Source organism: Triplophysa dalaica, chromosome 13, assembly GCF_015846415.1.
Source record: "Triplophysa dalaica isolate WHDGS20190420 chromosome 13, ASM1584641v1, whole genome shotgun sequence".
Lineage (NCBI taxonomy): Eukaryota > Metazoa > Chordata > Actinopteri > Cypriniformes > Nemacheilidae > Triplophysa > Triplophysa dalaica.
The window spans coordinates 22,196,770-22,219,886 of NC_079554.1; the positions used below are offsets into that span (position 1 = coordinate 22,196,770).

Here is a 23,117-nt window from a genome sequence, read left to right on the forward strand (position 1 = left end):
GTCAACAACTCCGTTATTTGGTCCTTGATTCTGATTGGTTGACAGGTTGAGGGTCATAAAACACCCCGATTAATAACTGCTGACCGCATTACATATAGCCTAAATATCACTTTATTTTACGAAACCTTGCTACACGTATGGAATAGCCGTTTTCTAAACAACTCCAATAACTGTCGGGCAATTTTAATGTAACACTATTAATATACAATCAAGTATTGTTGTTGCACAGACCGGAAGTAAACTTCGGCCCAGTCGCGTACGTCTGATAAACGTCTACGCTCATTATCCTGTATAGTACAATAACTATATATTCCACCGCAGATTCAATCAGAACTGTACCAACTACATATTTGATTTTTTTCTCTTTGGTAAACAGATTGCAATTGCCATTTTTAACCAGATGATGCCACTGTTTACCTTCTTACGTGTCATTTACACCCAACAGTGCTCGAGGCGGCTCAGAGCAGGCAAGCAGTCCGCTTTAAATGCAAAATCAATTTTTAACACTGAATTTGAAGCAGAAGTTATCAGATTTAAATGCATGTAAGATGCGTTACGTGACAAAGGCACAAAATACACACGGCTGTATTAAATCATTCAGCTTTTAAGGAATTTTCAACGACTATTACGAAGCCATAATAAAGGTTTGCACACTTATGATAAAAATGTCACAACGCTAAAGATATCTACTTTCTTAACATAAAGACTGTTTCCCATTTGAAGTTACCCAGAGATTTATTTTTAAAGCATGTATGTGTGAAACTGACGTGAACTTTTCAATTAACGTCAGTTCACTTCAAGAGAAGTCATTATTTTAAGATGCGCTTCTCGTGAACGCATTGCCTGTGTGTGATAACAGCTCTGACCTATTTAATAATGATGAGATTCAGTCAGATATGAGTGTATAGATCTCTTCTCGCTCAGATGGTTTGAAGGAAATCTTTAACCTTTTCGCTTCTTGTTCCGAAGGATCCAAAACACCCTGTCCCTGCATGTCGATTTCTTCTAAGTCACATGTGTTGTAGTAAAATGACATTGCTGAGGAGGGGTTAACATTCATTTGATCACTCTGCTGTGCGGGCGTCTTACTACGATACAGCTCTGTGTCACAGAGAAGCGCACGTGGGGTGAGACCGCAGAGATCATATCATCATGATTGACAGCTCAACTGCAGCACACATGCACGCGGATGCTGCGCGGAACAGACTGAAGAGACACGCGCAATAAAACAGATTTTACAGACGTTATGGTTGTAGACTGGGGACACTCTAAAACGCTTAATGTGAAACTTTGATTGTTGCATTAATAGACTCGTCAGATATCATGTAAACATATGCTTTATTTATTAGGCGTGTAGATAACGTTGTGTTTTAATATTACTGTCTTGATGCGTAAACGTAAATGTAAGTGTTTTAGAATGTCTCACGCGACACTTTTCCCTAAAAGCACACCTGCATCAGTCGTCTGTGATGTCAACAGTTACATTGTTCGTTCAGCTGCAATAAGTCTCTTAAGTAGTATACAGGAAATCAGATAGACATTTTAAAGAATGTATATAAACTGAAGTTTCTACGACGTGTTTCAGATGTTTTGACACAGCAGGTGTTTTTCAGATCTTAATCCTGTGCTATCTAGGATCCACATAAAAAAATAACAAGCATTTTACTAACATTATTGCTGGGCCCAATTCGCATACTATCTGTCCTTAATAGTATTTGAAAACATAACTTATTACGACTTAGTAATACATAATAATGAATTAGTATCTTATAATAATGACATAGTATCTCATAATAATGACGAAATCGAAATTTCGACTTAGTATCTTATTATTATGAGATATTAAGTCATTATTATGATTTACTAATTCTAAAAAAAATCCCAACCCTGGGGGAAACGGGTTTTCCATACACGTTCCATACCGGAAATATTTTTTACATGAACTCCTTATTGAAAATTGCACTTAACATCAAAAGACATTAAACAAATTACAAGTTGTAATGGTTTGGATAAATGTACTGAACGAGGGATAGGCTACACTACCCTTTTAAGAGCGGAAAATAGTCTTTTTTTAAATTAATTTTCTTACTTTACTTTTTTTAATACCAATGAAAATACAATATAAAAAAAATGATATGCGTCAGAATTGAAAAATATTTTTTATTCATAAAAAATGTTTTTTATAAATAGAAAAACTAATATAAAATATGTTTTAAAAGTGATTCTCTTTTTTTGCAAAAAATGTCACGGTTAATATGTGGCACAAATTGTTACCCCAATTGAATAATAAAAAATAAAAAAATCTAACATAATAGTTTAAATTTGTTAGACACCATTTAGTAAAGTGTGTGTTTTATTTTTAAGTTATGCCGTACATATTTTAGCGTACTTTAACAAATGTCTGTATTTAAGAAACACAGAATTTTCAGAATTCATTGAATTTATTTATTTTATACATTTGCTCCTTCTCTTCTTTAGTCATTCATTCACTCACTACCTCCCTCCATCCTAGCCTCACTCACTCACTCACTAATCTATTCATACTTAAATCGCTGATCGAGGAGAATGTCATTGACCTTTAGGCCTTGTTTATCAATACAGTATGCATTGATGATACAGTACTTTTCAATAAAGAGTCTATTAAATTAATATTTCCGGTATGGAACGAGTTGTGTCAAAATAAGTTTTTTAAATTGTTTCTCCCGGAAGTAGACGCACTTTCGCGCTTGCGCGGAACAAATCGTGTTTCCGGGACGGATCGGGTAGCGACATCCCATGCATTCACTTAACGGCTGATAATACCCACAACTCACCGCGGGAGGGCGGAGTTTAGTGACGCTACACCGCGTTAATCAAATTAAATAAAAGATGCTTCGCTAAATTAATAAATGTAAGCATGCAGTAGACCATACATACATAATAATAAATGAAAGGAGCAGCTGTCTTTTGATGTTCGTGACAGTTTATGATCACAGTGTACTTTCGCTTCGCGTTTTTCTACGCACTAAAATGTAAATACGTTTCCATAACAACAACAGTACATACTTTAAGTGCATAGTATAAGTATGCGAATCGAGACTAAATGTTCTATTGACCGTTTTTTTTTTTACTATGAACTTTTAAAACACGTTTTAAAACGTTTTTATAACTTAGAGAGAATGTTAGCAAAATGGGATTAAAACATGTTTTGCTAACCGGACTGTATGCTAACACAATGGTATTTACAATAGCTATACATTTTTACGCCACTGCAAAATACTTTTAACTTACTATTTAAGATTTCTAAATGTTTTACATTTGATTGACTCAGATGTCAATAATAAATGTAATGAACATGAAGCAATGCAGCATATTTTAGGACTATTTTGGTATCGTTCTCATGAAAACCAAGTAGCCTACATTCCTGTTGAAAAAAACTGGTTTGACCAGCTTAAACCAGCTAAAGACCAGCACATGAGAAGCTTAAACCAGCACAAACCAGTGAACCGGCATCAAAACATGCCAAACCACCTGTTGTTTTTTTTCAACAGGGATGCACACTTTTTCATGAAATTCACCATCCAAGAATGCCACATTAATACCGTCACACAACCATCAGTAATACCTGCACACGGACACATTTGCATTGCCTCGAAATCAAACGAGCGCAACTGAAATTTCACATCCTGTGGAAAGTGGAATGCATTGTTCGAGGAAGACTGCGGTCAAAATCTCATTTCTGTAATCACAGTAAATTGGAAGAACCGTCTGCACAGGTGACATTTCTCATGCGGTTCTCTCTCACGGTGCACAGTCGAAACAACATTGTTTCAGAGTCATATCAAAACGAGTCGTATCAGGGTTAAACTTCATGAAACAAGGACATCAACAGATTTCACAATACAGGAAACAAAAACCGACAACAAAAAGTCCAGCAAGAAACTGAAGTGCAGCGTGAGTTCAAGTTTGAGAATCTCTCAGACACGGGGGTGTTTGAAATCACTGTGAGACCCCTATCATCAAACACATCCGACTAAAGCTTTGTTTCCATGACGTGTGTGAAATCCAGGTCATGTTGTATGTGGTTTGTGTCATGTAGACAATATTCTGCGTTGGCATGAAGGACGACTGGCTGCTATTTACAGCGTCTGAAACTTCTTGCGGTTCATCAAGGTGTGTGGATGTCTAACGGAAGATCTACTGTCTCATTCTCACAACTATACACCTGTTCTTCTGCTTCTCACTCTACTGTTAAGAATCAAGCTTTGCGATTAAACTGTTATATGTAAATAAAAACTCATGCAGTTTCCTTCAGGACAAGGTTTCTCTCTGACACACACATATCAATTAACACAATATTGTTCATATTTAGGTTTGTGTTGTGAACCAGTGACCCACAATCATACATTTAGGGATGTATCTGTTTGTAGCGGGTGGAAAAATACTGTGATATACTTGAGTATTTATTATAGTTTAAATACTTGAGTTAAAATCCTTGATACCGTAGTGTTCTTGAACCTGACCATATCTTTCATGTGGCTTGTTGAAGAAACAGCGTGCTACTGCTTTTCTAAGAAATCAGACAGATTTCTGCACAACGGATGTGAAAATAATCACAGATGTACACTGAAGGATGAGCTGTAACCATCTGACAACCACAAAGCAACACCCTGGCAACACTTCCCAACATCACAGCAGGGAGTTTTCCAAGCATGCACAAACATGTGATGAAGATGTTAGATATAAAAAAAAGAAGTGTTATTTCTACAAATGTTGTTATTAGATAATACATAAATTATGTTATAAATAAACATGTTTCAATCCTGTTAATTGTCACCTAAATAAAATTACCATTTTCAGATATTTTAGATATTTTAAATTAGCAGTTGTTTTCAAATTTGTAGTTTTATGTTTATCAATTTTTTTAGCAATTTACGTACTTCTTAAATTTATATTATATTGATGTTGTTATTTTGAATAGGTTTCAAATATTTTGAGGTTTCTTTTAAGTGTTTTTGTAATGCATAACAACTTAAATAACCACACACGTCTTATCTGTTCGATGTGACCTGGACATCAACATCTCCTTCTTGCTTTCTCTTCTGTACCGTTTCTCTATCAGTCAAAATCATGTTGATTTCAAAGAAGTACACAACATGTCTTTTCCAACATGCCTTGTGAGTGAGTCGTGATCAGAACATACAAACAGCTTTCAGAATCAAAATCCATCAGGCTCAATGACATCAAAAAACAAATCCATGATCACAACAATACCAACTATTATTATTGTATGTGCAAAACAATATAAAAATAAACCATCTAAATCTTTGAGCCCTAACTATTGATTATTGGTTAAAGATGACAGCCTATAGTGTTTTTCTATAGAATTCCCTTATGATGAACTAAATCAATCAACCTACATCACAGCATATAAATGACACAACGTTACGTGTTTGTATTTTGGTATTTTGTATTTTAGTTTAGTAAAACCGTGGGAGACTGCAAAACAATTGTTGCACTTTCTGACACACACTGCCATTATGAATATCATATCATATAATTTCAAGAAACTAAAGTTTGAGAACAAATGTATACGAATCATTTCTTTGAACAAATTTGAAACATAAACAGGCACGACGTAGACATTGTGAAAATGGAGTGTTTGCGCTTTCCACGTTTATGTTAAACCGTTGATGCACAGATTTTTCACGGTAGAAATATCAACATACATGCGTGTGGCTCTCAAACAAAACTATGTACATGTCTATCATGTGTTATAAAAGATAAACAACCTCCATCTTCACTGACACACCTGAAGTCCTCAAACACTCAATGAAAAACCTCCGTTTTTAAAATCATGTTTCACAAATTTTCAAAAGTCTAAACTTCTTTAAATTTACATATATGTTATGATTGCAATTTTAAATGATAACATTTTGAAATATAGCAAATAATGACGAGTAGCTTTATTGTGTTGAAGCTAATGAGAAAATCCAGAGAAATGCCTTCATTTATGTTCTCTTTTGATTCATGAACTGGACTTTTCTTTGTGAGATTCAACCACACAAACACCGATTTTTGAAGACAAATGTAAAACTAGACTAAAGTGCAATTCTGTACGTCTGTCCCATAACAATCACTTACAATAATCCTACAATTATCTATAAAGAATCCACTTGTGTGTCTATTCTTCAGATTATTCATTAACAGGCACTGACGGTTTATGACAGACTCTAGTTTGATATCACAGATTATCTGCGCATCTTTTCTATACACAGTTGACATTGATGTTACGGCCTGTAAAACTAGACAAGATGTAGTTACATCTGAAATCATCATCGGACACGGTTGGTTCATTTATCAGCGACACAAACTATCAGCTATAAAAATGAAGCAGGTAAATATATTTTTATGACCTTGTTTGTGAACTCAGTCTAACACATTTATGAATTCGAGTGAATCTCTTCAGCAAAGAAAATCAAACTGTGATCAAAGGAAATAAAAGTGTTTGCATTATGGACATATTATCATCATAATTAGCGTTTTTCTGCCCCTTAAAATCGATGCAAAGAAAAGCCAACAAAACTATAAAAAAACAGATAAGATTACGAGAACCGATTTGCATCACTATATCAAGTGTGGCAAAGAAAAAGGTAATAAAAGGTCATGAAATGAATCCCAAACAAGCTTCATTCACTCATTTGTATTTTTGCATTTCATGTGATTCACCCTTAAATATTGCGGTTTAACTTCACACGTGGATCAGACACTTAAGACATCTCACTTCCCACTCCTCGCCATATCCAACCATCTCCCAAAAATAACCGCTTTTAAATAGAAAACCTCAAAGCGAGAGCTTTAACATATTCCAGTACCAAATTACAAATATAGAGAGCTCATCGACGACCGAACAGTCTGTGAACACGCTGCCACACATCCAGTCCATACCAACACATCTCACACACGCGTGCACGTCAGGCTGAAATCCCTTAAAAACACAGAGCGCTCCCTTACTGTACCTTACAAAATACAAACCCACAAAGTTCCGAAGCGAAAGAAAAAGCAACCACGAAAATGTGGCGTCTCATCCCAGCGACATGTCCGACTAAACTTTCTGCACTGGAGTTTGCTGCGGCCGTTTGCCCGACTTCTTCATCCGACTGCGCGCGTAGACGCGGAGGAAGAGAGCGAGGAAGACCACGGCCATGCCGAGGGCGCCCAGCTGCGTGACAGCATGGCCGTAGAGAAAGCAGGACAAAAGGATGGCGATGGCCTGCCGTAGCGTCATGATGATGGTGAAGACGGCTGCGCCGAACTGCGCGATGGTGTAGAAGATGAATAGCTGACCGCACGCCGAGCACACGGACAGCAGCACGGCGTGAAAGGCAAACTCGGAGTGACGTGCCATGAAGGCCAGCGAGTCGAAGAATGCTCCCTGCTCCAGGAGAGAGCCGACCGTGAAGAGACACGAGAAGAGATTCACCCCGAACATCATCTGGACGGAGGACATCTTGTATTTGAAGAGATTGTCCTGCCAGTTGGACGTGAAGCTGTCGAAGACGATGTATCCGGCCAGGATGACGACGCCGGAGAAGGTGGTGACAGTGGACGGATGTTTGTTGGTGGAGCTGGACAGAAGGAACATGCTGACGCCGACGGAGATCAGCGCGGCCGTCAGGTATTCCCAATACTCGTAGCTCTTCCTGGAGACGATCTTTCCCATCAGCATCACAGGGATCACCTTAGACGCTTTGGCCAAAACCTGATGATGAAAGAACAACTCTCAGTGGATGATGAAGAGAGAAGCTAAACTGAGCACACAGCAGCATAGTGTCAGCTGAAGGGGAGGAGTTAACGGATGCTCCGCCCAATCAGAGTAATTTACGTCATTTGAGATGGATCGTCATTTCAGGGCGGAAGTGAATTTTTTAGATTTTAACCGAAGATTGTGAGGGTCCATGAATTTAAAAAAAAAAATGACCCACATTGATAAGCTATTTACTACAAACTTCATGAAAAAATAAGAATTGTTATTTTTAAATTCACCGGGACTTCAAAGCGATTCAAGGATAGACATGATACGACTCTTAATTCATTCAAATAAATAATATAAAACTAATGTACTCGTTATTAACTGACTAAAGTATTACAAATGTGAGAAAGAAACATTAATGCATGCATTTTGAATTTTAATATCAATTCCACTATTGTATATTCCACAGTATTTAGTTCAATTACATCAGAAGTAACTGTAATTAAATTACAGAACAAATTCAAACTCAGTTGCGTTTCATTTATGTAAGAACTAAATCTCAGATGTTTCTCCTCGTGAGAATTTAAAATTGTTGAAACACACAAAGCGTCTGGAGGTGCCGATTGTAGAAGTGAAATAATCTAGATTTGAGTCAATGTGATGAGGAAAGTTTGAGTTGATATTGAGATCCTCAATAATATTCACTTTTGATGGATAGACTTGAGGAATCTGAGCTCAGTTTGACATATTCTTGACATCTCTTCTCAAATTCACATTTGGGAGATTTCCAACAGCTGGTCATGTCATGTAATGAAAGCAGAGCTGTACCTGTGTGGGAAAGCTGATGAACTTCAGCGCTTCATACTGACACCAGCTGCTGAGGATGTTGGAGAGAGAGGCGAAGGAGTATTTGAACATGGGTGCGCCGTGACGGGGCTGTTTAAACACCACGCAGCACAAGCCGGCCACCGTCAACGCAAGGATGCGGTTCATGAACACCAGAAACTGAGAGTCTTTGAAGCGCTCGCCGCTGCCCTCCTCGCCCGTGGCACCGTATGAACGCGTCATCACTCTCTCCTGAAGAACGCCCCACGTCAGGTACGACACCTGAGGGCACAGACACAAAACACACAGAGTATTACACACTGAACATGGCAGAAACTAAATCACTACATGTTGTCACGAGTCCTGGGACGTTTCTTTCAAATGCTGTAAAACGCAGCCACACAACTTTTGGATTTTGGACAAACGAGAGCCATCTCTCCATCTTTGGTTATTTATGTCGTTTTACTTCAGTATCTAAATAAAATATCTGATTGTTGTGAACAGTGCCGAGTTGTGTTTTATTAAGTCACTTTGTGGTTTATCCATATTTGAATAGAGAATTACTCCAATTATGCCTAATATTGAATCTTTAACACACAGATTAAAACACTAATTAATTGAATCCTCCATGTGAGGGATGATAATTGTTTAAATTAAAAAACGATTTTAACACCCGGACTGTTTGGTCGTGCTCATCAAGTCTCGAAAAACGTTATTTGGTGCTTGTTTCACCCGCTACTAAAATTGGACTATATCAGTGAACTGATGAAGGGAATATTGAGGGTATGGGACGATTTCAGATAACGGGCAGGTGTGGTATTGTACTTTTACTGCCGTGCTTATATCGCGTTTGTGCTCAAGAGCGCCCTCTGGCTTTCAAATACAGCAGCATTTAACGGTACTTCACTGAAAAACTGTGGGAAAAAATCGTAGTAAATCACCTGCATTTAATTAACGATTTATCGTGCAGCTCTACCATAGACGTATTAAATGTAAGGCTGTCAAACGATTAATCGCGATTAATCGCATCCAGAATAAAATTTGTGTCAACATAATATATGTCTATGTGCTGTTCATGTTCATTTTGGATTCATAAACACATACACAAATACATGCATATATTGGAGAAAAATAAAAAATAATGAAACGTTTATACATTATTTAAATTATGAGTAAATATAAATAAATACATGTATATACATTTTGGAAATATTTAGATGCGTATGTTTTTGTGTTTATAAATACTAAATGAATATGCACAGTACATAGACATGTATTATGTAAACACAAACTTTTATTCTGGATGCGATTAATTGTGTTTAATCGTTTAACAGCCCTAAACGCACATTTTGGGATATCACATGAAAAAGAAACAACGCAAAATAGAATACAATGGAAATATATATTTTGAAAAAATTCCTATTAAGTGATGAGTTTGCCTCAAGGGACAGTACAACAGGAACAACTTGAACTCTGGAAAGTTCTTTATCAAATATGAGTGTCATCCATTGCGGCAACTTCTATTTTTCTTTGATATTAGTCACCAGTTTATCAGGAATTTTGTTTCTCGTTCACTCTCTGGAGGAGAACGGCTGTACGCAAGTTAAATTCACACCTTTGGATAAAACCATAGCTAGTGAGAAAGACTATTAGACATAAAAAAACCTCTGATTATAACCTAGCATTTTGAAACTATCAAAACTGTCAAAGGTTTTGAATTATTCAGTGTATTTAGCTGTATTGGCGTGTTACCTGGAGGCCAGCAGCACAGAAGAGGAGTTTGCCGGCCTGTCGAGTAGACGAGGTGGACTCAGCATCATTTCTAGACGTCCCCAATACATCGTCCAGCAGTCCTGCCTTAGACTCGTTCCCGAACACACACGTCTTTATAACAGGAAAACAAAGACCTCGACCTACACAAACATTAGAAGTTCAGGTGTATCAAGACATTCCAAACACTACAAACAATCATAATAAAGAAGCATTCAAATGAATGAGTGATGTTATTCACAGATTGGACAGAAATCAAACGTGGAGAAAACACAAGACGTTTCTTCAACAAACCTGTTTCTAGATAGTTGACCCGTTTGAAGTAGATGATAAGAAAGTATCCAGGGATGATGATGGTGGCGTAGCCTAAAACATTGAGAAACAAGCGGAAGATCCACACATCCTGCCAACCAAAGAACAGAGACGACTCTTCAGCGTCTGCCCGCACCGCCGGCAGAACAAACAGCAGCACACCAACCCACAAACTGAAACATAAAACATTCAACAAGAACTCAGCCATATTTCACCTGTTTGCAATGCATTGAGGTTTCATTGTACTTCAAATATATGACGATTCAGTTTTAAACCAGAAAATGACAAGAGATCCTGATGACGTCACCATACACTGCACACATTTTTTGTTTGTTTGTCAAGTGAGATGTAGAACGAGAACTCAAACACCACCTCCCGTCCACCATCAACCACGAGCAGTAAACCACATTCAATGGTTTTAGAGTTTCAGTAAGTGATGTCAACATAGGAGAAATATGTAGATTCAACTTTACCTGCATGATGTGTAAACATTACACTTCTAAGCTACACCACCCTAACCGTGTCTAACAATACTGTCATTCATACTTGAAGTTTTCCATCGATTTATGGCTTAATTGTATTCACTTCTGAATGTCCCTCATATTTTTTTGCAATGCCCTTCAGTTTTTGAATAAGAACAAGGAAGTTAACACTAAACTGAAAAATGAAAGCGTTTCGCTTAGTTCTGTGCTCCCGTCACAGAATGTTCTTGTGCGTGTGGTGGGAATTCCTGGAATTCTGCAGGTCTCCTCCCAGGAGTCTGAGTCCATCGGAACAGAACCTCTTTGTGTCCTCTCAGGCTGTCAGCTCATGTGCCACAAACTAACACTTATTCCAGCAAAATGTGTTTTATTACAGCAGGAATAAGTGTGGAGTTATTAATAAATCAGTTCAGTGCTTTGGCACATCATGGGTCGTGTCAATGTGTCTGCTCACTTTTGATATCAAACTAAAATCAACAAAGAGACAGTGATTAACATTAACATAATTCAGACTGAATACATATACGACACATAGTATGAATGAAGATTTATTTTCCTTTTATAATGGCAGACAGCAGATCACAGGCGAGTTTAATTCGGCTTTTCATCTCCAATTGTGACTGCAACGTTTGAATGGTTCCATTTAATTGTGACGTCTAAACTGTTACTGAATGTGACGTTTGAAATGGTGCTAAACATGATTACGATGTTTAAAATGTAACTGAATAAGACTGACGTCTGAAACGTTACTGAATGTGATGTTTAAAACGCTACACATGAACGTGTCTGTGATGTTTCAGCATCACATTTAAGTAACGTTACCTCCATGGAAACGGAGGCATTTTCCTCCAGCAGCTGCCGCCGCCTCGCCGGGTCAAAACTCTCTAAAAGAGCCGCTGTGACCTCAACAAACGTCCTCCCGCGCCGATCATTTATCCATAAACCCGAAAGACTGCGATGAAACTATGAATATCCACCGTGAGCAGAAATGCGGCGTGTTTCTGTGCTGTAACTTCCCGGCCCGCTTCACTCATGAGTTCATCCGAACTGACGTGTTCACGTACACAGGACACCGCTTCCGGTTGTGAAGAAAGAGACACACCTGCATAGATCCGTGTCGTTTTTTTTCACAGGTGTAGCGTTGAATGCAAATATTTGGATTGTTTTTTGGAGTGACGTTCGTGTTGGTGAGAACAGATCAGAATGCAAAGCGTTTTTGGCTGAGAGGGTTTTCAGTCAATGTGAGGGACTTTTAATTTGAAAAACAAGTGCGCGTTCCCGTGGCGATCATGTCGTGCGTGTATGTGCGTGTTGTCGTAATAATAATAAACTGTAAAATATTAAAAACTGTACCATTATTATTTGTACTTTTATCAATTGCATTGTATGTATTAACTTTAATCAAGTTAGGATAATACGTTTAGTTATAGTTTTCTTTCTTAAGTCTCTAAAAACACAAGATCGTTTGGAAACGTGTTTTTTTAACCCAACCATTTGTCATTTCATCAAAACTGAGAACGTATATAATTTTGTGAAGTAAAAAAATGTAATCATGTTCTGGCACAGGAAAAAAAAGATTATTATTCAAAACCACAAAAGAGGAAATGATAACGAGATAAGATGGTTTGACCCCTCCTCTTTGATGCTGTTTTCATATATTGTCTATATATATTATAAGTATAAGGAACACAGTCACATGATGGAACAAACACACACACAAACACACACACACACACGGTCTCACGTTCATGTTTTTCTCTTTACACATTTAACAAACTCATTGACGAACTTTTTTCCTTTGTTTCTGGTCATTATTTTTCCCAGCATCACTGCAATTGAGGATTGTTTCGCATTTTCTCAAAAACATGATTATAAAGTGTTACAGTGTGTTCAGTGTAACCGATACATGAATGTATTTGATATGTTAGTAAGTCAGTGAATAAACACATCCGCTTGAACTCTTACAACATGTATCAGTCAATCGATGATCAACTTTATTTTAAGCAGTAGTCGCATTCAAGTCCTTTTGGAAATTTTGTTTACATGTTTCCGGTCACAAAATGACATTTGCCATTTATAATCCATGGCAGATTTCTTCCGGATGCGTCCTTGCCAGGATTCGGATGCGACTTCCGGGAGGCGCATTTGTCGACCGCATACGTCATCGAGGTGTATTATTTCAGGTTTTGTTTTATGAAGGCAGACGTTATATTTCAAGGTAAGAATGACTACAATGAACTACAATGATTATACGTCGTAAGCGATGTTAAATGTTTATTTTATAATGTTTTTTTACTGAATTGTGAGGACCTCGATGACGTATTCGGTTGACCAATACGACTCCCGGAAGACGCACCCAAATCCTGGGAAATGGCTCATATGGTCACCCTAAAGTATTGATATCATTTCTGAAATGACCTCGTTAAACGATTTACACTTCAGTTATAGAGTTGTGAAATATATGTGTGAAACTGTTCTGAACACACTGGATTCACACGTCATTCAACAGAAAGGAAATGCTTCACTTAAATATCAAAGCTGCTTTTATTGGCACAATGACCTGTTCGCTGAAAAAAAAATATCATCTTGCAACAGCACAGTATTACTACAAAAAACAACGACAAAAAAACATCTCTATTTCATGACGATATACATCTAGATACACACCAGAATGCTTTCTGTCTGGCATTTACAGGGAGGTTGTTGAACAGAAATTGTTTATTACACATAACGTCTGTTTTTCTTAATGACGAAACGTGAAATGCAGCAGTAAAAGGACTGAAATAACTGCCGCCGTTAAATTAAATGTAGGTGTAGTTGGATGTGTCCAAATACTGTGCAGAATAAAAGTCCCAGATCAGTTTTTGGCTTCTTTTAATGAACACATGTTCACGCGTTCAGAAGTTCATTACTGTCCTGCCCATGATCTGAATATCATCAAAGGGAAAGAGAGCCAATATCTGCAAAACAAAAGAAGAGACACACCATTAAACACGGTTTAAAATACTCAAATAAAAACAGGCTGCATGCATATACGACATACTGAGAGAATATCAAACTTCTTACATCATCGTTGCCATCTGCTAAATCCAGGGCTGTTTCGTCCTCCAGGTTTCTGATCATCTTGTCGGCTCCAGCCTGGCACAGAAGGTTGGCAATAGACGCGTCCTGTCTGCCCACTGCCAAGTGCAGGGCGGTGCATCCATTGAACATGGCAGCATCTACATTAGCCCCTTTGTTCAGCAGAAGGGTGACTGCGGACACGTCGTGAAGCTCCACGGCCATATGCAGTGCAGACTTCCCGCTCGTACCCTCCTGAAAGACAAGCAGACGCGTTCAGACTTCCCGACGGTTCGCTCGGCGACAGCGAGATCTGGACGAAAGACTCACCTGTATGTTCAGGTCAACACCTTTCTTCATGAGGAGTCGCATGAGACGATGATGTTTGTGCCGAGTGGCCAAATGGAGACAAGCGAGGCCTTCGAAACAAAGACATCACATTAGATTTAATGTCTCATAACAAAACACTCCTTATGCCGTGACACTGAAAAACATGTTCATACTTAGAATAACAAAAGGGCCCTGCACCGCCTTACACAAATCATCCCTCCAGTGCCTCAATTCATACTTTATACCACGCGCAAGCAAAATTAAATCACGTGTTCAACTCAGCGTTCCTATGTCATTTCTGTATTCGTGTCAATGGATTTACGGTTTGCACAGACCTGCACGTGTGTTTATGAAAACAGTCACCATGCCAACAGAAAACTCCAGGCTGTCTTTTTACACATAACTTCCCTGTTTTAACACGAATCTTTCTGTTCACCATCAAAGCCCGGCCCTGACATTCAAACCACTGACAGCAAAGAAACCAGATCTCTTGATCGGTTCAAAAAACCTCTCCCCTTAAATGATCTTCATCATCCACAGTCCCTGCGATGTGTTACCTCTCCAGTTCTGTGCCTCAGTCACGTGGGCGAGCTTGTTGGCAGAGACGTCGTGGACCATCTCGCATGCACACTCCCACAGGCCACGCTCGCACGCCACATGAAGTGGGGTGTTTCCCTCCTGGTCCTGGAGGTCAAGCGAGACCCCTTTCACCAGAAGCTTTTTCACGACGCTGGGCTGATTCAGGTAGGTGGCCAGATGCAGCGGTGTCTGAAGACATCAGAATAGAGTTAGCAACGGATAAAATGGGAATTTAATGAGATTAACAAAACCTAGTTTGTCGCACATGTAAACAACTGGGATTATAAAATCTGCATTCTGATTGGCCAATATAAAGTCTGAACCATATTGAAGAGGATGTAATGTACTGTGAAATGCAACTGCAAATTAAAACTAATTCAAATGATATTTTGATTTAAGAATAGTTTTATAAAATATGTATAATTATGTAAATTATATCCAACAGACATGCTTTCTTTTTCAAGAAATAATGGAGAACATCTGTAAGTCAACAGCCATGTTTTATTGTTGTGGTACATAAAAACAAATCTCAAGTCTTTTACCATCAAAACAACCGACTCTTTCCTTGGCACTTGGTATCAACCTAAAAACGTCAAGAACTTTAAAATTTTGCAAATCTATTGTTGTCTTTCAATGGCCAACATGAAATCCATCATGTCTGCATGTTTGCTTTAAGGTGAGCGCCATAAACCAAAAAAATCTCGGCCAAAATCTTTGTGCAGAACTTTAGAAGTGTTAAAATCATTCCATAATTACAAAACATGGGCGTTTTTAACTGCAGCCCATAGTAACAGGATTGACATAGATGTAACAACATTCACAATACAGCTCAACGTCTTTACATTACAATCATCAAAACACAAACTACAGTTAATAAACATCATTATTAAACGCACGCGGCCATTGGTGTTTTATGATTCCTTGATTGTACGAGTGAACTAAATATGTATATTTTATTTAACCGGATACTTTGAGTTTTTGTAGTTTGTGGGATCTACAAACATCTCAGAACATAAGTGGCTGTAAGAATTAACCCAAGCGTCAAAATGTGCTATTAACACACTTAAAGCTTCTTTTTTTAAAGATGCAAGACAATAAAGAAGAAGAACCCTGAGGTTTACTCAATCTGGAAGTGAGTGTCAAACAGAAAGGAGTGAGTAATATGGCCGATAGACTGGTATTACATGATGACGTGGCTTCTGGTAAATCTGCTGCACGACGCGTTAACATTACTCACAGCTTTAAATGCTGACTGCTACACTTTGAGACCTTCTGACCCACATTTGATAACATCTCGCTTTACAAACTAACTACAAATAAAAACCTGTGCGCTGTTAACATGAAACGCCGATCACATGTTCCTTAGCCTACTTGTTACAACGTGACGTTTCTCTGAGCTAAACAGAGTTTTCGATGACGATCGCAACAAATTAAGCATCACAGGAAGTGAAATATGTTGGCAATGTTAAAGTGATCCTTCACCCAAAAAGGAAAATTCTGCCATCATTCACTCAGCTTTGAGTTGTTGCAAATCTGTATAAATTACTGAGTTCAGATGAACACAGAGAAGGATTTTTGGAAGAATACTTGTTGACAAACAGATTTTGCCCCCCATAGTACAAAAAAATTACATATTTTTTTGGTGCTGTTGAACGCAAAAGACGGCATTTTGAAGCATGTAGAACAGCAAACAGTTCTGGGGCACTTTTGATCACCACGGTATTTATTTTTTACCTACTATGAGAGTCAATGGGGGGCAAAATCTGGTTATTGTAGGGATGCACCGATGTGTACATTTTGATAATTCTGATAATTCTTTAACATTGGAAGTCGATAACCGATATATTGGACGATATTCAGTATCTAAATATTCACATAAACTTCCCAAAGACTGAAACAAAAGGCAAAAACGGCTTATATTTGAAAGCATTGACTGCAGAAAACAAGGTAACCATTAGTTCTCTTTTTTACCCCTGAGAATCATGTACCAAACCTACTTTAGACTAGATAACGATTCTTTAACCTTCAAAATTTTCTGGAATATTTTTTGTTTACAAATTATAGATGTTCTTCCAGAGAAATGTTCTCAATAGCCACATGTCTACCAGGTCTCCAGACAGAAAGCATTCAGACAGCAGTCTGATAAAAACAATATGCGTTTGTTCCTATAATGTACACATTCATAAATAATGTATCTATGTACCAGGGCTCCAGACAAAAAAAATCTAATAAGGAATTATTGGCTACTATATAGGAAAAACGCAGGCGCCAAGTTACATGAACTTACATTTTTAAATGACATATTTTTAGTTGACCTGTTGTGTGTACATCTTCCCTCTCATAGGTTTTGCTCACATAAAACGAGTTTATTTTCAAGTTGTTTTTCCTCATTAGCAAGGCCATCCGCAATCAGCAGACGTTTCATGTTAATTCTGCACTACATTTTGGGAAAATACTGCATAATTCTGTGGAATAGTATCTAATGTGTCCATCCATCCATTTTCTACCACTTATCCGAACTACCTCGGGTCACGGGGAGCCTGCGCCTATCTCAGGAGTCATCGGGCATCAAGGCAGGATACACCCTGGATGGAGTGCCAACCCATCGCAGGGCACACACACTCACTCATTCACTCACGCACTCACACCCTACGGACAATTTTTTCCAGAGATGCCAATCAACCTACCATGCATGTCTTTGGACCAGGGGAGGAAACCGGAGTACCCGGAGGAAACCCCCGAGGCACGGGGAGAACATGCAAACTCCACACTCCAAGTCGGAAGCGGGAATCGATCCCCCAACTCTGGAGGTGTGAGGCGAACGTGCTAACCACTAAGTCACCGTGCCCCCCTATCTCATGTGTCCACAAATATAATTGTGTCTAAATGTGTTCAAATAGTCTTAAAATGTTGCCTGTCTGCAACTGTATATTTCAATGCAGTTGATCGCAGATTTGGTTCTGCTTATTTAAAAAGTGGCAGGCTTTGTTGTATACGATGTTGCAACCTATTGTACGGTTACACAAATAACAACCTCTCAAAAACTAATATCACCCTGTAACACGGATGTTGCAAATCATTTTGAGAGGGGCACTTTAATATTACAAAAAAAGTATTTAAATAACATATACGATATCATATTTTGAAATAATTAAACCAATTTGCCTGTTCGTGAGGTTTGAACGTCGTTTCTTACTTTAAAACCAAAACTAAACAGCATTTCCTCGTGGAAGGTCTACATTTGGTAAAAATTTGCTAATAAAATAAATCAAATTCACATTTTATGTCCAGTTTTTTCTCATGTGGCAAGTAGCCATGTAATTAGCGGGATAATGTACAAGCAGCCTGCTGTTATCGCGAAATAAGCCCCGACGGTTTGATCAGGACCCGACACAATTTTTGTGATAACAACCGGCTGCCTGTACATTATCCCTTACTTATACGATGCAGTTTTCAACTGATTTTTATGCGTTTTAGCCATTTGTTTAGACGTAAACAGCATTTTGGGAGAATGAAACGCAAACTCAAACAGGTCTCAAAATGAAACTTATTTTTGTTTCCATGTAAACTGTAAGACGAAACTTTTCAGAAAAACTTGTGTCCTAAGACGATTGTTTAAACTCTAAATACACAAGACCAAATTTGTACTCTTATTTAATATGAACCAACAGAAAATGTGCGTGACAAGACCATAGCCTCCCAGGCTCATGAAAATCCGTCTCAGCAAACATGTATCATAGAATATCTTTCTCTGGGTTCATCAAAACAATTTATTTCATATTTAATTTATACACATTTGAAACAACTCAAAGCGAGTAAATGATGACAGAATTTTCATTTTTGGGTGAAGTATCCCTTTAACTCTGTGTAAACGCTGACAAATGATTATCATGATCTTAATCACGCTTGAAATATGTTCGATAAAAAAGTAAACACGTTTTTATTTTATAAAAGTCTAGACGAACTTGTAAATTATATAGTAGATCATAAAATCCATTTAACCTTCTCTGACTTTTAGGGAAGTAATAGATTTCCACGACTATTCCGAGCCTGTACATGACAAATTTTCCTCGTTCATGAACGCTGAACGTCAGTCATTCTGTTGACCACATGCTATAGCTTCCTTTTTCAAAATGAGAGCATAAATGTCAACAGAAGTTTCAATTTGCCTTTCTAACTACAGAAATGTCATGCGCATGATTGGGTGGGAGTTTGGGGGTCTCCGAAAAAGCCCCCTCACCCTGTTAGTGCTGGATAAACCCTGAATGTTAAAATAACAATTGAAAGTAAGCCCAGCACTCCCCAGTAAAGGAGTGTCATGATGTGCGTCGGCCGGGTCGGTGGGTGGGGGGGGAGTTTCCCTCGAGGTGAAACAAAAATAACCAAAAGACATAACAACGTTCAACTCTTCTGCTGCTCGTTCGTAAATTCGTTTCTGCCTGACTTATTCTTCTGTGAATGGTTGGAAGGAAATGCTTGTGCAAACGATTTCTAAACCGTGAGACGCTTGCAGAACGCAAAAGAGCGTAAATACCTGATATAAGTTGTTCTGAATGTCCAGCAGCTCGTGAGGGAAGAGATCTATCAACTGATGTGCAAAGTCTTCTTCTTCATGGATGATGGCCAAATGCAGAATCCTGCAGAGAGGAAGACACACAAATGCTGAAGCCGAGCCGAACGTTACACAGACTATCAAGGAAATCGGTCTAAAAAAAGCTCCTTTCACAATGTGTGAGGGAACAAAAGGAGGCTGAATGATACCGAGAAATCTTGCACACAAAGGCGAAGCTCTGTTCAGACGTTGCGCAACACTGGAACTTTCACTCTAAGTAGAATGAGAGATGCTTTCGGATAAAGCCTTTTGTAATATAATCTTGGTCTTATTTACACAGACATCTTTTTTTATTCGCATTGCCAAAAATCTCAATCTTTCCATTGTGAACAAGACTCACACAGATCCAACACAGATGTATTGATTAAACCGAGGTGTGTGTCGGCTCTAGTGTGAGTCAGTGAGAAGCGGTCAATGATTCATCGTGTATGGAACACAAGTTAGTATTCTCGCTTCCCTGCAGGTGGCCATTTTCTGGCTACTTTCCCCACGAGCGATAACCCGGCCTAAGGCTTTTACAGTAAGCCAGAAGGAAACAGGTAGAAGTTGGTGGTTTCGGCGTGTAAATAATGTGAGAACAACGTTAGTGTCATCCAAGGTTTGCCTCGTGTAAAACTAAAGCAGAAATCATCATTTACGGGCCCTCGGGTTGTTGTTTCCACACAATGAAAGCGGATGGAGACAGGAGCTAAAGAGCACTAAAATAGACAAAACAAACGTCAGTGTGCTACATGCAATGTTCTGTCATCATTCATTCATCACTCACGTCATTTCAAACCTGTGCGACTTTCTATCTTCTGCAGAGCACAAAAGAAGATATTATGAAAAATGTTGAAAACACACTGAACTCCATCGATATGAACACGAAACCCCCGAGACATTTCTCAAAATATCTCCTTTTGTGTTCTACTTAAGAAAGACTCACATACAAATTTATAGCCACATGAGTGAGCACAGAATATCGTGACATATCCTTTTAAGATGTTGAATGAATGAATCTCTACCGTGCAAATTTTGAACGTGAGGATGCTTTCGGTCCTTTTCTTTTAAAAGTTTATTACAAGATTCTATTTGATCTCTTTTCTTTTTTGTAAGTGTATTTTCTCTTAACATGGATTAAACCAACAGATCCTTGAAATGGAATGTTGACCCACTCGATAGTTGCTCATCCAGACCATCTGGGGATTTTGTCCAGCCTTTGACATCATTTTTTTACCCTGATGGGAAAGGTCAAAGGATTTTTGTTCTTGTGTCAGAAACAAAAGAAGGCCAAAGGCAAACTGTAGACCATTCAAAACGCAATGCCTTCTCAAAACATCCTTTTATGCGACTTACAAAACCATTTGAGAAATGAAAGCAAGCCAACGTTAACCAGACTGTGTTTTACCCACCTCTGTGGTGAACGCGTGCGTATGTTGCAGAACATACATTTCAGTTTGAACCAGAATCTGGTCTGAAGGTCAATACTTGTACAAACATGTTTACAGGACACGTAAATCACACACACACGCTTAACAAAAGCTTGCACTTTCAACAAAAAAAACCAGCCATCAGTAGATGTTTTCTGCGCCTGCGAGGGGAATTCCACTGCATGTCTGCATACTTCTGCTTTCTTCTTCGTGTCGCCATAAACGGCAGATCCAGTTTCTAGTCGTCTGTTGTTATTGACTGAAGCGTTAAAACGTGAAACCCTGCTACTGTAATCCAAATCTGATCTGTCACATGAGAATGTGTCACTTGAACGGACTGTCCTTAAAATAAAATCCTTTTCAATAGTTTAAAACGCTTCATCTATGATCTGTTCAGAACGGGAATTTCTCATCAGCTCTATTTATCGTGCCAGTCCACTAATATTCTTGCACAACGTCCATGATTCAGGAAATCCCACAATTTGGAAAACAAGGGAAGGTTGTTGCTATTTTTCGTGTTTACACATGTTCCTTTTCAATGGTGTTCAGTGATTTTTACACGCAGTCTAAAACGACTTTTCACCTACAGTTGCACCTTTTACACTGCAAGACTTCCTCTTTGTCGAGAAAGACAACATTTTAATCAATGAAAAATGAAATGCTTTTAAAACTGGCATGTGTGAAAGGTCATGTCATCTCGTCTTGTGACCGCGTAAATGGAAGATGCTCATCAACTGATACAACAATTCACCTGTTCAGCCCGTTCCTGCATCACAGGCCAGCTGTGAATGTTGTGTTGTGTTGTGTTATGAAAGGTTAGAAACTGTATCCGCTATGTGACACATGAAGGACGGCACGCTACACTTGTTTCTTCATATTTTTGTTGTGCATATAAACAATATTTTGTGTAAATACAAATATACTGGGTTGTTTTAACACATATTTCTTAAAGGAATTGAAACACACGGATTGTCCGTATTATACATGTGTGTGTCTGTATTTCTATGGGTTAAACAACTGAATTATAATTACGTTCGTGTAAACGAATTATAATTAAAATAGCATTTATATTAGGATATTAAATTATTTATAATATGCAAGGTAGAAAAACAACAATTGTTGGACATAAATAAACATTTTGTATTACTTTGCAAACTTAAACACTACTGTATTTTTTAAGGAACCGAGCACTGCGACATTCTAAAAATAACCATGTTATAAAAAACAAAAAGGTTTTATTACAGTAAAAGTGTAGAAAGTGTGTTTTTGGCACACTGATAAACATTACTATAGTTTTACTTTAAATATCACGGTTACACTACGGTTACTTTACGTATAGCACGTTTAATACGTGCTCACTATGGTAACCGTGTTTTTCGGTTTTAAATGAAACTTTTTTTCGTGAGAGATGTGCGTGCACATTATAAACTTATGAAGTTTGAACATACGTGTCTCCGTCTTCGGTAAGAGTGGTTAAGAGATTCACTTCCTCCTCCGTGCATTCACATTCAGTCGCTTCAGAAATCCGACATTTATCGATCAAATCATCCAAACTGTCCGTCGTTAACGATGACGACACGTACGCGGAGTCGAGCCTCTCTTCCGTCCCGCAGCTCTGCTTATCCTTCTCAGAAGTCTCCAAACTCGGGTACTGATCTCTTGGAATCGATTTAAACGAGTCGATCCCGGAGTCGGTCCAACTTTCGTCCTGTTCGATTTTGCGCTCCATTCTGACGCTCAATGAAACGATGTGGAAATAACGAAACAGCGTCAAATCACCGTAACATTATGACACCAGAGGCATCTGCTCCCGTTTCTCATCCCCGCCCGCCTCGGAACTCCCGAAACCAGGTTAAACGCGTTCGGAACGGGTCTATAAATCGTTCATCTGTCCGGCACGAAGTTAATGAACCTAACTCGAGTACGGTTAGAGTAAAAATGCCGCTGGGGAAATGGTTTTGTGGGCGGAGACAAGTGCGACTTTCAATTCGACTTCACGCGGTGCT

At 38.4% G+C, this 23,117-nt stretch overlaps 2 protein-coding genes across 2 annotated transcripts; both read right to left on the reverse strand.

The window, feature by feature from the left end:
- Positions 1 to 4,981: 4,981 nt before the first annotated feature.
- On the reverse strand, positions 4,982 to 12,338 carry slc35b2 (solute carrier family 35 member B2). Its single transcript, XM_056765162.1, has 5 exons — positions 11,944 to 12,338; positions 10,622 to 10,812; positions 10,310 to 10,470; positions 8,561 to 8,839; positions 4,982 to 7,741 (listed from the first exon to the last, which is right to left on the reverse strand). Exons 1-5 carry the CDS (start codon positions 11,961 to 11,963, stop codon positions 7,085 to 7,087), a joined length of 1,308 nt encoding a protein of 435 aa, XP_056621140.1. The 5' UTR covers positions 11,964 to 12,338; the 3' UTR covers positions 4,982 to 7,084.
- A 1,308-nt stretch (positions 12,339 to 13,646) lies between these two features.
- On the reverse strand, positions 13,647 to 23,068 carry nfkbie (nuclear factor of kappa light polypeptide gene enhancer in B-cells inhibitor, epsilon). Its single transcript, XM_056764538.1, has 6 exons — positions 22,560 to 23,068; positions 19,625 to 19,727; positions 15,069 to 15,279; positions 14,512 to 14,600; positions 14,188 to 14,436; positions 13,647 to 14,081 (listed from the first exon to the last, which is right to left on the reverse strand). Exons 1-6 carry the CDS (start codon positions 22,838 to 22,840, stop codon positions 14,019 to 14,021), a joined length of 996 nt encoding a protein of 331 aa, XP_056620516.1. The 5' UTR covers positions 22,841 to 23,068; the 3' UTR covers positions 13,647 to 14,018.
- Between the last annotated feature and the right edge of the window lie 49 nt (positions 23,069 to 23,117).

Coding starts and splice junctions, on each gene's coding strand:
- slc35b2 (XM_056765162.1), bottom strand. CDS start 11,963: ATGCCTCCGTTTCCATGGAG. Junction 10,813..11,943: donor ATGCCTCCGTTTCCATGGAG/GTAACGTTACTT, acceptor TTTATGTTTCAG/TTTGTGGGTTGGTGTGCTGC. Junction 8,840..10,309: donor TCTGTGCTGCTGGCCTCCAG/GTAACACGCCAA, acceptor CTGTGCCCTCAG/GTGTCGTACCTGACGTGGGG.
- nfkbie (XM_056764538.1), bottom strand. CDS start 22,840: ATGGAGCGCAAAATCGAACAGGACGAAAGTTGGACCGACTCCGGGATC. Junction 14,601..15,068: donor TGAGGCACAGAACTGGAGAG/GTAACACATCGC, acceptor TTTGTTTCGAAG/GCCTCGCTTGTCTCCATTTG. Junction 14,082..14,187: donor TAGCAGATGGCAACGATGAT/GTAAGAAGTTTG, acceptor TTTGTTTTGCAG/ATATTGGCTCTCTTTCCCTT.